Consider the following 13,651-nt stretch of genomic DNA (forward strand, 5'->3'; position numbering starts at 1 on the left):
CCCACCAGAGTGCCGTAAGACCATTTTAGACGTTTTAGACGTCTAGGACCTAGATAAAAAAAATTGGTAAAAATCATACTCTAATAGTCATAAATAGTACTATATATGCACGTATTGCGTCATCCTCGATACTCCAGGGGTTCCGATCACTTACGATCTGAAGGGAATTTTATAACCTATAGAGGTCATATTTTCTATTCTTGAATATGGTTTTAAAGATGCTCCGCCGCTGACAAATAGTTTTTATTCTCTATCAAAAACAAAAGTAGAAGAATTACTTTTTTTTCTTCAGTTACAAAAGATACTTACTTCACACCATTATAAATATTAAAAATAATTAATTGCATCCCGAAAAAAATCCGTAGCGCTATGTCCTTATATAGAATGAAGCACTGATTACGCATACACCAAAGGCAAAATGGAAAAGTGGTTAGAAAATCTTGAGGGCCTTATTCACAGTCCCCTGAACCTCTCGAACTTATTGATCTATCAGAGTTACTCCCCTTGTGAACTGATTGTAATTGAGTTCAATGAGTGGCCACAACCACCATCCCAAGCTAGTATGTCAGTTCATTGAATAGGTAATTAGTTTATAGTGAGTGGCCAACCTACGTTATCTACTTAGGTGATTTAATCATAATAATATTTTTTTAATGGATATATCTGAAAAAAAATCTTACCCTGATAACTTATATATTTTGATCAAACATCCCGAAATGAACACGTATATTTTCTCCACATCAGAATATTAGGAGGAATTCAAGGTGACTAAGGTCAGGCAGTTACTCATGCTGAGGGACAGTCGGGATGCCAAGGTTAGAGAGGCAAGAGTAAATTAAACATCAGAACAGGACGTAAATGGTCAGCAAAGAAGACTATGGAAGAGGCAGAATCACAACTTCAACATGGGGACATCGTTGGAACAATAGCTTTGGGTAGGCGAGGGCTTGGAGTGACAACAGGGAAAAAGTGGAGGACATCAAACCAGGAGGAGAGGAGACATCTTGTTCAGAAAGAAGTTCGTGCAATGGAAGAACAGTCACGAATGGTTAGAGCCACGGGTATGAAGAAGCAAGGAAATTGGCTTAACTGGGAAGGCGCCCGCCTAAAGAAATTGTCATGGAATGACATTTGGTGCATGGAGCCTCAGAGGCTGCAATTTCAACTAAAGTCTGTATACGACGTATTGCCGACTCCATCTAACTTGGCAACGTGGGGAATGACGGACGACCCAGCTTGCAAACTCTGTGGAAGACCAGCCAATTTAGAACATATCCTTTCTTCTTGCTCAGTGGCCCTAGCGGATGGACGGTACACTTGGCGTCACGACAAGGTTCTGTCTGTACTTGCAGACACTCTGGAGAACAGTAGAAAGAGATCAAAGAGGGACAAAGGCGGCTTGAAATTTATCAATTTCGTCAAGGCCGGAGAACAGAGTGTTAAAGGCAGTGTGGAAGGCAGTGGAGTGCTAGGTACAGCAGAAGATTGGCAGTTGAGGGCAGATTTGAATGGCCGGATGACATTTCCACCAGAAATAGCAGTAACCAACCAAAGGCCAGACATAGTAATTTGGTCATCATCGTCCAAACAGGCTGTGCTGGTGGAGCTGACAGTGCCGTGGGAGGATCGTATCAACGACGCCTATGAGCGAAAACAGGCCAAGTACCAAGATTTGGTATCAGACTGCCAGCAACGAGGATGGAGAATGTGGTGTCTTCCTGTGGAGGTTGGTTGTCGTGGTTTCGTTGGGCAGTCTATGTGGAGGGCCCTGCGGATCATCGGCATTACTGGCATAGAGAGAAGAAGATTGATAGGGCGGCTCTGCAGAGAGGCTGAGGTGGCATCAATGTGGCTGTGGAAGAAGAGAGAGGAACAGTGGAGAGGGCAACACCAGTAACATCAAGTTGTGTATGAACATTAAATATCAGAACAAACAGTGTTGCAATATACTAGCGGACAGCTGAGTGGTTCCGGGCTGGGACCTGATCACCCCAGTCGGCGCACCTCCGGAGGTTGTAGTGAACAGCGCCGAAACAACCAAGGAAGGAGGATTCACCTGACGACGGGACCATGACGCATCATACCATCCAAGATGTATATAGGTAATAGTAAATATTGTGTACGGAAGATGGACAGGTGCCCGGAAAATATGTGTACAAAAATATCTCGCTACATTTATGAATATCAATAAAAACATTTTTTAATAACTTTTGTAAAGTTATCAACCATAAAGTTCTATATTATCATGGATGAAATGTAATGATACATTTTAATAATTTAAAGCGAAGATAATTGTTTTTCACATAATGTGTAAGTACCAATAAATTACAGACACTGTAATAATGTATCTAATCTACACGTGATTACGTGATTTGCCAAGTATCGTCATTTACCTGTGAAACCGTTGGTAACTGATACTTGGTATATACAGAAATGATAATCGTACTTCTTTATAACAGAGATTTAAATACTATTTAAATCTCTCTTTATAAGTAGGCCTATACGTCATATACGTCCTTGGTAGTTACAACAATGATAGCACATCTTCTAATTGGTTTGAATCCGGGTAGTTAGTTACCTGTGTGTCTTTACAATGTTCCGCCTAAAGGGGGAGGGGGGGGGGGGGGGGGGGGGGGGAGGTAGTCACAACATATACACCTGGCAGACTTCTAACGACGATGAGACACGTCACGTGTATAATATGTTAGTTGGATGAGGGACACCACGATGTCACCAGCAGTTCCTTGGCTTACTTAGTTACTTACCAGTGCAATATAAGTAACCAGATTTTTAGATAACTTATCTATGTGTCTGTAAGTACGTAGGTGATTTCAAAACTTAGGATTATCTGTCAAGATTTCAAGATTTTATTTTGATATAAAAATGAATATTTCTGAAAAAAATACTAACTATGGAAACTGATATATTTTTGAATTCCAATTTATCCTGTCTTAATTCATACTGTGTACGGAAGATGGTCATTACCTTTCCGCCTACCCCGTTTTGATATACATGTAAAAAGTCAACACCTTTTAGATATTATAGCAAAGTTTTAAAGAGAGAAAATGTCTGTAAAATGTCGTTGTTACCTGGTAAGCTGGTGTCAGGGAAGTCTCTGGCGGGCTTAATTTTGTGTTTCTCATTTATCTGTTTTCCTCAACTCGGGTTGATATAATATAACCATTGGTCGCACACCTTATTTGCATCGTAATGATCTAAGTATATCATGTGTAGTCTTCGATGTGTCTTTTTGTAATTCAACCCTAGGCAAGTCGTAATACACATGATTTTGTAACAAATGGCACACAGTATCAAAAACGAATAACGGGTGTGATTGATTAGCATTTTCTTTAATTGATTCAATGCGGTGCAAATGTATGTTCATGTGAAAGATCAGAAATTGCCCAGGAAATACTGTAACATGTGTAAGTAATCTTTTCAAAATGGATTTGATCGACCAATCTCAAATAGAAAATTTTACAATTAGTATATTGATATTAACCTATTATTATAACTATCATACTGATACATATAGAATATATAATCATTTTATTTATTGATATATATATATTATACCAAATATCATCGATACACAATTATAATTCAATTTTGCTTGTTACGAGAATTTTCATTTGCTTACATTTACTTTATCAGTCCATAAAGGAAAAAATGGCGTCGCCGTTTGTAGCGTTGCTTCTGATTGGCTGAGATGACGGCGTAATGATTTCATAGACAAAAGAGTCCAAAAATGAATTTTGCCGGAATATTTAAGAGATTACCTTTAGTAAATTGAATTATAAGAATTAATTTGAATATTTTTTTATGTTATGGAGATATAACACAAAAATCTGAGTGTACTCTCATCATAAACCGCTTCGCGGTTTATTTAGAGTACACTCAGATTTTTGTGTTATATCTCCATAACATAAAAAATCTATTCAAGTTAATCCTTAAATATTGTCAAATCTGTTCAAGACATTAGGGAGAGAAATAAGACTGACGTGTGGGTTTCATTGCAACATTGCTTGGTTGGATTACCATCAAATCATATATTGACATTAAAAAATATTGTTATTGCCATGGATAGTAGTTTTTGATACACAAAATTTTTTGTCACAAGATCTTTTACGATTAAAAAAATAATGCAGAAAAACAACAAGGTTTTATACCAGACATTACACGAATGATATGCATGGTATGATACATTTCTCCAGGGAAAAAAATCGTTGGCGAACTACTTGAAGAACGACCACGGCTAGAACGTATGTCAAATGATATAGATTTTATCAGCGACGTATCTAAGTCTCTAATATTCTTAGATTCAAATGTATTCACCCTAAAACTAGTTAGCACTTTCTTTGGAAACTCCTTGTAAAATTCCCACAGTGTAGCCATGTACATCATATTTTGAATGTTTGTGTAAACTCACGAATATTAAATTGAATAGAATTATATCAATATAGTATATTGTGGAATTGCTCATGTTTACATGTAAACCCATATTGCATGGTGATAAAATTAACGAAATTCGTGACGAATAGGCCTACTGGTGTTTTTTGGTGAACAATTTTGGATTAGAATATAAGTAGGCCTATTAAATTTTGATTTATGTAATACATTGGTGGAGGTAAGGATTAACCTTTGATTTTTTCAAATATAGATATTTAGTTTTTTGTATCGATACTCGAACTTGTAGAAAACATTTCTTTACTGTTTGTTTAACTTTTTCATGTTTAATGCCATTCTTTATGTAATCTCCAATTTTGGAGGAAATGAAGATAATAGGACCTAGCCTAATATATCTCTATTTTCTTGTCTTTTGGCAGTAGGCCTAGGCCGTTTTCGTTTATTCGGAACAACTGGTTCGACAGTTTGTTAAAGTCATTATTTCATGTATAAATCCGTTTTTAATTTATAAACGAACAACTTGGTCCTACCAGTCAAACCCGCATTTATATATATATATGCCATTTGAAGGGAGGTAATCGAATATGAGCTTGCTCTCCAACAAGCGTCTGAGCGATCTTGAACGTTCAAGCGCATGAGGACGTAACTTTGAAGAAGCATGTCAGTGTCTGCTATGCTACCGAAGTCTGCTTTAGGTTACGCCGCTGCAGGAGCAGGGTTATGTTTCCTGGGCTATTGTGCATACTTTGACTACAAAAGAAGGAGTGACCCAAACTTTAAAGAAAAATTACGTGAAAGTAGGTGTTAACCAACGTAACACTACCCTCCTCCAGCACTCGGGTCATAGATAGAAAAGAACCGATAGAAAATGACACTGGACGTTCTTTGTTAAAGGAAACGCAACTTGTTTTGCTATAGGTGCTGAAATCAATTGTTTACATAAAACTAAACCCTTCTGATATACTGTAATGACTATTGTATTTAAATTTACTAACTTACATTACACATTGCTAACTTATAATCATGGCGATTATTTTATCATTGACATACATAACAGTTTAAAGTTACAATACACCGATACATACATGCATGGCAGATCTACAGGTTGGACACAACACCACATGTGGGTAACCGTCCTATATTTGAGTAATGATGAACCATTTTAGTAATCACTCAGTTAAATGCAAGATTCTGTGACATGGAAACGCAAAAGTCGTTTAAAAATTTTTAAAATATCAGCCGGGCTCGAACCCATGACCCCAGACTTACTGGTCCACCCGCTCTACCGACTGAAATTCCCCCTAGCATAAAGCTAGAAGGGGACTACAATTTAAACCTGCTACACTACTCCCAGTCCATGCGAAATATGTCGCTCCGATGGACATGTCCTGTAAAAATCAATTGTGGTCCGACGATTTATTTCATTTCTCTGGACCAAATGTCCAACATACGTTTCCTACCTTACTCACATGAAGAGTCATATCACTTTAGTGTTTGAAGCTATCGTGTTGTATCACTGTATTCAAGCGCTTACATAACCGCCGCCGACCTTGTCGCCGTTGTTTGGAGGTCGACATGCTTCGCTATGTTACTGGGGCAAAACCCGGCAAACCACTGCCGAAAGAACCGAAACCAGATCGGAGAAAGCAGTATGAGGCGAACTGAAAAAATTTGCACATCGCATGATCTTTTTAATGACTTGAAATTTGGACCAAAAAAAAAATACCAAGATGTCGTGTAGAAGTTGTTTCCGTCCTGCATGCTTTGGACAGTTACCTGACCATATGTCCTATTAGAAATTCTGTATTTCGCATGGACTGTACTGCCCCCTTTCAAAAGTGTTTGCCCCAGAACACAAGCCAACCCAGGTTTTCTCTCTAAGGAAGCCTCCAATTCTTCCACTTGGAGTGGCCTATGGTAGTCTCTGTACCAAATGTAACAGGACGAGAGTAGTGTACTGAGTAGTTTTATAACCTGCTACACTTACATGGTATATCTACCAACACTTACAAAACATTGTACAATATTTGTTAAACAGGGTCACACTTCATTAAGATCTCCCAATGGAGTGGGGAACTTATTGCGTTTGCACCGTTTCTTCTTCTTCTGGTTCTTTTTTTTTCTCCGCGTCAACTTTGTCTGACCATTTGCTCGAAAGCTATAAGTCAGATCACCAATAAATTTTGTAAGGTGGTTTCTGGTGATCTGCATATGTGTCAACCGATTTCATTTTTCCCAAGATGGCCACCACAGTCTTTCATTGTTCGATATTGAACTGCTTATAGATATTTGACTACTGGTCCGATTTGCCTGGAATTGGTTTCAATATGTAGTTTAAATCAGATTCTAAATTTTTAAAGTGAAAAATACCAATGCATGATTATGAGTAAAAAAAACAAATTTTCTAAAACCAGTAAGATTTATCTCCCTTTCTACACTGGTCAGCAGGGATCTGTTTTAGGTCCAAGTTTATTTTTGTATTTTTAAGTTATAGATCATACTGTTACTAGTGATATAAAACTGTTTTGAGGTCATTTTTTGGGCAACTTTTGAAGAGCAGGAATCAAGATGAATTCCACGACATGCAATTGGTCAAAATTGAACAAAAACGAATATGGTTGAGAACACAAATCTAATACAATTATAGGCATTGCTGTGCCTAATATATTAGCTTTAAATGATGTGAATTTTCAAAAAGCATTTTTCTTTTGCGAAATACAATTTATTTACCAGTAAGTAAAACAATGTAACGTCATCATTCAGGGGAGGTCTTCTTTTGTCAAATTAGGCACTGTGGAGGTTGGGGGAACTTTATGTGACGACACTTGTCACAATTAGATCTTGTTGTAATAGTAATAAACTATATCACTTCCATGCTTGTTGGTGATATGGGTTAAGAGTTAAAAGTTTAGTATTTTTCTGTCCCTTGTTTGGAACCACCCCAGAATGTTGAGACAATTTCAGAATTGAGAGACAATCAATCCTTTCCCAATGAACAGAGATCAAACGGTCTCTGCAATCAATGTAAAATAATATCAAACTTTTATGTTTGGACATATATACCCCGGTAATAGCATCAAATCTAGATCATAGGGGTTTGTAACATGAGTTTGGGGTGATGGGAATGCTGTGTACCTATATACATGGTATTAAAGCTATACATATAGGACTAGGGAAATATGTACACGAATATGAAATTTCTGTCTGTCGTTTGATGCATGTGAATGACTTGTCACAGGGGCCTTATTCCAATGGTAGGGGTAAAGATCTTTTTTGTATAGTTTGTAATTATAGTGTCTACTATTGGGTTTCAGAGAGGAGGAAAGCAAAACATGCCAGCAGCAGTAAGCCAGGAAGTGCACCGGTATGTACTCTGTATATAATACTGTTAATACCCTGGTACTTAGCAGGAAAAAATTGATAATCTACAATTAAAGATAATTAGCACAGATATGGTAGTTTTACAGCATTTCTTAATGACATATGATGTCATAATTTTGAGTATAGAGTATAAAATCAATACTGGTAGATACCATTTGCAGCAATTGCCAGCCAATGACATCCTTACTTTGTGGAATAAATGAATTAAGACACAATGAATTACTGGTACATGTATTTGCGAACTGTAGACATTGATCGTAACAAACCATGACCCCATTATTGGATATTTGTCAGATTACATACTCTTGAGGGTATAATTGTATCTGTGGTCATAAGTGTGAGAGTGCCCATCATTTTTTCTTCAATGTAATAAGGAAGTGAATGGCAGAATCATTTTATTAGATAGCTTAAGAAACTTGAATGTTGACGATTTGAAAGTTTTACTATGTGGCAGCGAGGTATATGCTGATCATATAAACCATTTTAGACATGCATCAATTTATAAAGTCCAGTAAAATCTAAGATTTTGATTTTATAAAAATGTAAATTTTGTATTTAATGTTATTAATATTGTCTAGATCTATTGTCTCTTGTTTCATCGTTGTATGTTAGAAGAAGGCTTATATAAGTTGTAATAACTTTTGCCTGATCCTTTTGTCTTTTGTAATGACAATAAAATATGTTTAAACTAAAAAAAAATGTAACAGTTGATTTGTATTATTCAGTCTGTGACGTTAATTATTTTTGCTGCGAGTCATTTGAACTTTAGTAATCCCTAAAATGTTACTAGTACAACAATTTAATTACTAGTCCTGACAAGTAAATGTACAGACTTTTATAAACTTCTTAGCGTGGAGATTGGAAATGAAAATGAAACAAAATAATGAATTTGTTTGATCCATATTTTGTAAACCAAAACGATCTAAAAAGACATAAATATTTTGTAGCGAAACTGTTGATATATATTATTTACCATAATCAATATAATACAAAGAAATTGGCCTTACATTTGAGTGATCTTAATTATACATACAGGAGTATTAGGTCATATGTTATATGCAATAACCAGTCCACTGGTTTGTCTACCGATCCTTTTTATCTATATGTCAAAAAAAACTATGGGTCTCACAAATCGAGGTAAACTTAACTATTTCCTGAAACTCTATGGGTCCTTTCAAAACTTATGGACCTGGGATGCTCTTTTACTTACATACATTTTTCAGTAGTAAAGAGAATTTGTTAAATATAATCAAGGTAACTAAATAATTTTATTTATTTTTCTTCAGTCAATCAACAGTGGCAGCTATGAAGACCTTCAGAAGTTTTTCCTCCAAGAAGTCCAAATGGGAGAGGAACTTTTGGCATCAGGTAAACAAATTTAAAATGAGTTTCTCAATCATGTTTTCTTACCAGCTGTAACATCTTATTCTATGTTTTATCACTTATCTGATTAAAAAAAAAAAAAATTATGTCAATTGACAAGCATTATTTATACACACTGACTTTACAATGGATCCCAGATATTATTTAGACATTAATTGCGTTCATTAATGTTATGCTGCACTAGTATATTATATCTATGTATTTCTTTGTATACACTCTAGGATATGTTATCAAAATACTTTAAAATTCAGTAATGGTTATTCAGGCACTAAACAATAAGGTTTCTGTTTCTCATTAAGTGATTGACTTTGTTATGGATAGCTAACAAATGGGCCATGTTCTCGTTATAGCCCCCATTGGAACCCAATGCTGTCCTTTTCACGGACATCTGTACTTAAATTGCCATTCTCTTAGTGTTTTTAAGAGGAAACTTTTTTGTTGCAGGTGACATTGAGGGTGGAGTTGACCACTTGAGTAGCGCTATAGCCGTGTGTGGACAGCCACAACAGTTACTTCAGGTGTTACAATCCACACTGCCTCCCCAGGTGTTCCAGATGTTGCTGCAGAAACTACCTACTGCAGGCCAGGTAAATATATCACACTGGAAATATAGGTCACAGTCAGGTAAATTAAAGTTCCAGTAAATATACCATGCAGGAAGTAAAGGTCATGGTTTGGTAGACAAAAGGTCAGGTAAATATATCATACAGGAAGTAAAGGTCACAGGTAGGTAGATAAAAGGTCAGGTAAATATATCATGCAGGAAGTAAAGGTCACAGTTAGGTAGATAAAAGATCAGGTAAATATACCATACAGGAAGTAAAGGTCACAGTCAGGTAGATACAAGGTCAGGGAAATATACCATACAGGAAGTAAAGGTCACAGTCAGGTAAATATGTCACACTGGAAATATAGGTCACAGTCAGGTAAATATGTCACACTGGAAATAAAGGTCACAGTCTGGTAAATATGACACACTGGAAATATAGGTCATAGTCAGGTAAATATGTCACACAGGAAGTATAGGTCACAGTCAGGTAAATATGTCACACAGGAAGTTAAAGTCACAGTCTGGTAGATATGTCACACTGGAAATATAGGTCACAGTCACGTAAATATGTCACACAGGAACTATAGTTCACAGTCAGGTAAATATGTCACACAGGAAGTTAAAGTCACCGTCAGGTAGATAAAAGACCAGGTCAATATATCGCACAGTAAGTAAAGGTCATGGTTAGGTAGATAAAAGACCAGGCTAATATGTCACACTGGAAGTAAAGGTCATGATAAGGTAGCTATATAGATAAAAGGTCAGGTAAATATGTCACACTGAAAGTAAATGTCATGGTTAGGTAGATAAAATAACAGGTAAATATGTCATACAGGAAGTAAAGGTCATGGTAAGGTAGATAAAATGCCAGGTAAATATGTCACACTGGAAGTAAAGGTCGACATGGTTAGGAAGATAAAAGACCAGGTTAATATGTCACACTGCTCTGGAAGTAAAGGTCATAGTTAGGAAGATCAAAGTCAAGGTAAATTTATATCATACTTTTAAGTATATCTTCAAAGTCAGGTTTACATTTTGGAGGTTCATTGTTTAAAATCAAATCATATGGAAAGTAAAAGCTTAGTCATATCTGGTTTTTCCCTCAAAAATTGAAAATGCTATTCTGTGTCAAATGTTTTTACTGCTATCTCATAAAAATCATCTTAATCAGAAACAAGAAGCCCAAGAGGCCTTGACGGTCACCTGAGTGCTGATACAGAAAGAGCATTGCAAAGTTGGTGCAAATCTGTAAAAAATATTTACGAATTAGAATAAACTTTTAAGTTGAACCTTCGTTTTAGAATTTTTATTTTTTGTTTTTCATTTTGATAGTTAGCCTTCAATATGCTTAAAATTCCAATTTGCTTTGCCAACGTTAAACAACAAAACCAAACTAGAAGTCAGTCAGTGTCAGTGATTTCATAAATTTCACTTTTTAATCTTTGAAGATTATTTGGTTCCATCAAACCTGTGAATTCAGAAGAAGATTATTGAAATTTTAGCCATTTTGACCCATTTTGGCCCCGCTCTCTGGCTCCTTGGGGTCAGCTAAGACCAATATGGATATGGTGTTAAAATGCCATTTCAGGCTAATAATTCTAACCTAGTTTGACTCATTTCCTATTGAAAATAAGCAAATAATGTTCATAAATGACCTTTCAATCTATAAAGAGTCTTTGGTTCCATCGAATCTGTGAATTCTGAAGAAAGATTTTTGGAAATCTAGCCAATTTGACCCCTTTTGGCCCCGGCCCTCTGGCCCCTGGGGGTTTGCCAGGACCAATATAGATATGACATTAAAATTCTAACCCAGATTAGCTAATTTCCTATAAAAGCTAAGCAAATAATGTTCAAAAATGTGTTTTTCCTATATAAACTATAGTAAATTTGACCCCCTCCCAAGGGGAAAATCTGAGATCCCAGGGCCATGAAATTCACAATTTTTTTAAAGGGCCTTAAGACATTCCAATCTATGAAGAGTATTTGATTCTACCAGTTCCATAATTTCAGAAGAAGATTTTTGAAGTTTTAGCCTATTTGACCCCTTTTAGCCCACCCTTAAGGCCCCTGGGAGTCAGTCATGGAAAATTTGTTAATAGGATTCAATGGCCTTATTTCATCACATAGGGAAAATTCTGACAACATTTGACTAATTTCCTATTATAAAAGACCAAATAATGCTAAAAAATGTGTTTTCCCTATATAAACTATAGTAAAATTAACCACCTCCCAAAGGGGAAACCTGAGACCCCAGGGTCATATAATTCACAATTTTTGTAGAGGGCCTTGAGACCTTTCTATCTATGAAGAGTGTTTGATTCTACCACATCTGTGAGTGGAGAAGAAGATTTTTGAAATTTTAGTCAATTTTACCCTTTTTAGCCACTCCCACAGCCCCCTGGGGGTTGGGGGTTGTATAATTCACAATTTTGAATAGCATTATACCTTAGAAGGTTTGTGCAAGATTTCATTGAAATTGCTTCAGCGGTTTTGAAGAAGAAGTTAAAAATGTAAATTGTTTACGGACATACGACGGACGACGCTGAACAAAAGGCGATTAGAATAGGTCACTTGAGACATAGTCTCAGGTGACCTAAAAGGCCTGTTTGTATTTTGCAAAAATGATGATATTCTGAACCCTTCTTCTTTTCCAGAGAATAACCATGTCGTCTGCTCCGATGTCAATGGGCATGTCCGATATGACAATAGCTGAGGATGTGGAATGAAGATGAGATGGGGTTAGGAGAGCATATTTTGTCATGGATAAGCATTCACAGATAAGAGTGCCATTTTCCATCATGGACATCATACTGAGTATTCCAATTGTCATACAGTCATTTTGTTACATGAGGTTCTCAGATTTTGCAGAGCCGTTTTATCTGTACCTGTTAAGCAGTGGAGGGCTAACTGATAAAGGGACCGAATTATTGACTAGTGTTACAGGAAATTCTGGGTATATAACAGTCCTCTTTAGACAGGAAGTTTTACATTTTAGCAATTTCATTCCTAGTAAATTATTTAAGAAATTATTGTTGACATTTGTCCTGGTTAGACAATGAAATATCTTTGTTCATTGCGACAGAAATGCACAATACATAATATAGACATTTAACGCTGACAGAGTGATGGTATTATATGTTTGAATTAAATGTGATATTTTTGAAAATTGAGATTCATATCTTGTGTTATTTTGTTATAACAACTATTTAATGTATGCAGCTCTAGTCATATCTACCGGTAAATGTGGAGGTCTTTGGCTAAGTACTGTTTATTACATTTAAATAGAGTTCCTTGTGTTACGTCTGCAATTGCTTTTTCCAGCTTCAATTTTGTATATCTATCAGACGTCGCATCTAAATTTGAAATACCTGAGATAAGATTCCTCATAGTTAAATGGAATTCCTGGGTTTGTAAACTCATCACATCTAGATGAAGTTCCTGGGTTAAGATTCCTCACATCTAAATGGAGTTCCTGGGTTAAGATTCCTCACATCTAAATGAGTTCCTGGGTTAAGATTCCTCACATCTAAATGGAGTTCCTGGGTTAAGATTCCTCACATCTAAATGGAGTTCCTGGGTTAAGATTCCTCACATCTAAATGGAGTTCCTGGGTTAAGATTCCTCACATCTAAATGGAGTTCCTGGGTTAAGATTCCTCACATCTAAATGGAGTTCCTGGGTTAAGATTCCTCACATCTAAATGGAGTTCCTGGGTTAAGATTCCTCACATCTAAATGGAGTTCCTGGGTTAAGATTCTTCACATCTAAATGGAGTTCCTGGGTTAAGATTCCTCACATCTAAATGGAGTTCCTGGGTTAAGATTCTTCACATCTAAATGGAGTTCCTGGGTTAAGATTCCTCACATCTAAATGGAGTTCCTGGGTTAAGATTCCTCACATCTAAATGGAGTTCCTGGGTTAAGATTCCTC

At 36.3% G+C, this 13,651-nt stretch overlaps 2 protein-coding genes across 2 annotated transcripts; both read left to right on the forward strand.

Annotated features, from left to right (window-relative positions):
* Positions 1-877: 877 nt before the first annotated feature.
* On the forward strand, positions 878-1,897 carry LOC138319680 (uncharacterized). The gene has a single exon (XM_069262827.1). It carries the CDS (start codon positions 878-880, stop codon positions 1,895-1,897), a length of 1,020 nt encoding a protein of 339 aa, XP_069118928.1.
* A 3,128-nt stretch (positions 1,898-5,025) lies between these two features.
* Positions 5,026-12,891, forward strand: LOC138318643 (mitochondrial import receptor subunit TOM20 homolog). The gene is made up of 5 exons (XM_069261199.1): positions 5,026-5,204; positions 7,722-7,771; positions 9,075-9,156; positions 9,616-9,758; positions 12,376-12,891. Exons 1-5 carry the CDS (start codon positions 5,066-5,068, stop codon positions 12,445-12,447), a joined length of 486 nt encoding a protein of 161 aa, XP_069117300.1. The 5' UTR covers positions 5,026-5,065; the 3' UTR covers positions 12,448-12,891.
* Positions 12,892-13,651: the final 760 nt, after the last annotated feature.

The sequence above is a fragment of the Argopecten irradians genome, chromosome 3 (genome assembly GCF_041381155.1).
Source record: "Argopecten irradians isolate NY chromosome 3, Ai_NY, whole genome shotgun sequence".
Taxonomy (NCBI): Eukaryota; Metazoa; Mollusca; class Bivalvia; order Pectinida; family Pectinidae; genus Argopecten; species Argopecten irradians.

Excerpts from the sequence above, each read along its gene's own strand:
- LOC138319680 (XM_069262827.1), top strand. The coding sequence starts at position 878 with ATGGAAGAGGCAGAATCACAACTTCAACATGGGGACATCGTTGGAACA.
- LOC138318643 (XM_069261199.1), top strand. The coding sequence starts at position 5,066 with ATGTCAGTGTCTGCTATGCTACCGAAGTCTGCTTTAGGTTACGCCGCT. Across the intron at positions 9,157-9,615 it reads AGAGGAACTTTTGGCATCAG|GTGACATTGAGGGTGGAGTT; the intron begins GTAAACAAATTT and ends TTTTTGTTGCAG. Across the intron at positions 9,759-12,375 it reads AACTACCTACTGCAGGCCAG|AGAATAACCATGTCGTCTGC; the intron begins GTAAATATATCA and ends CTTCTTTTCCAG.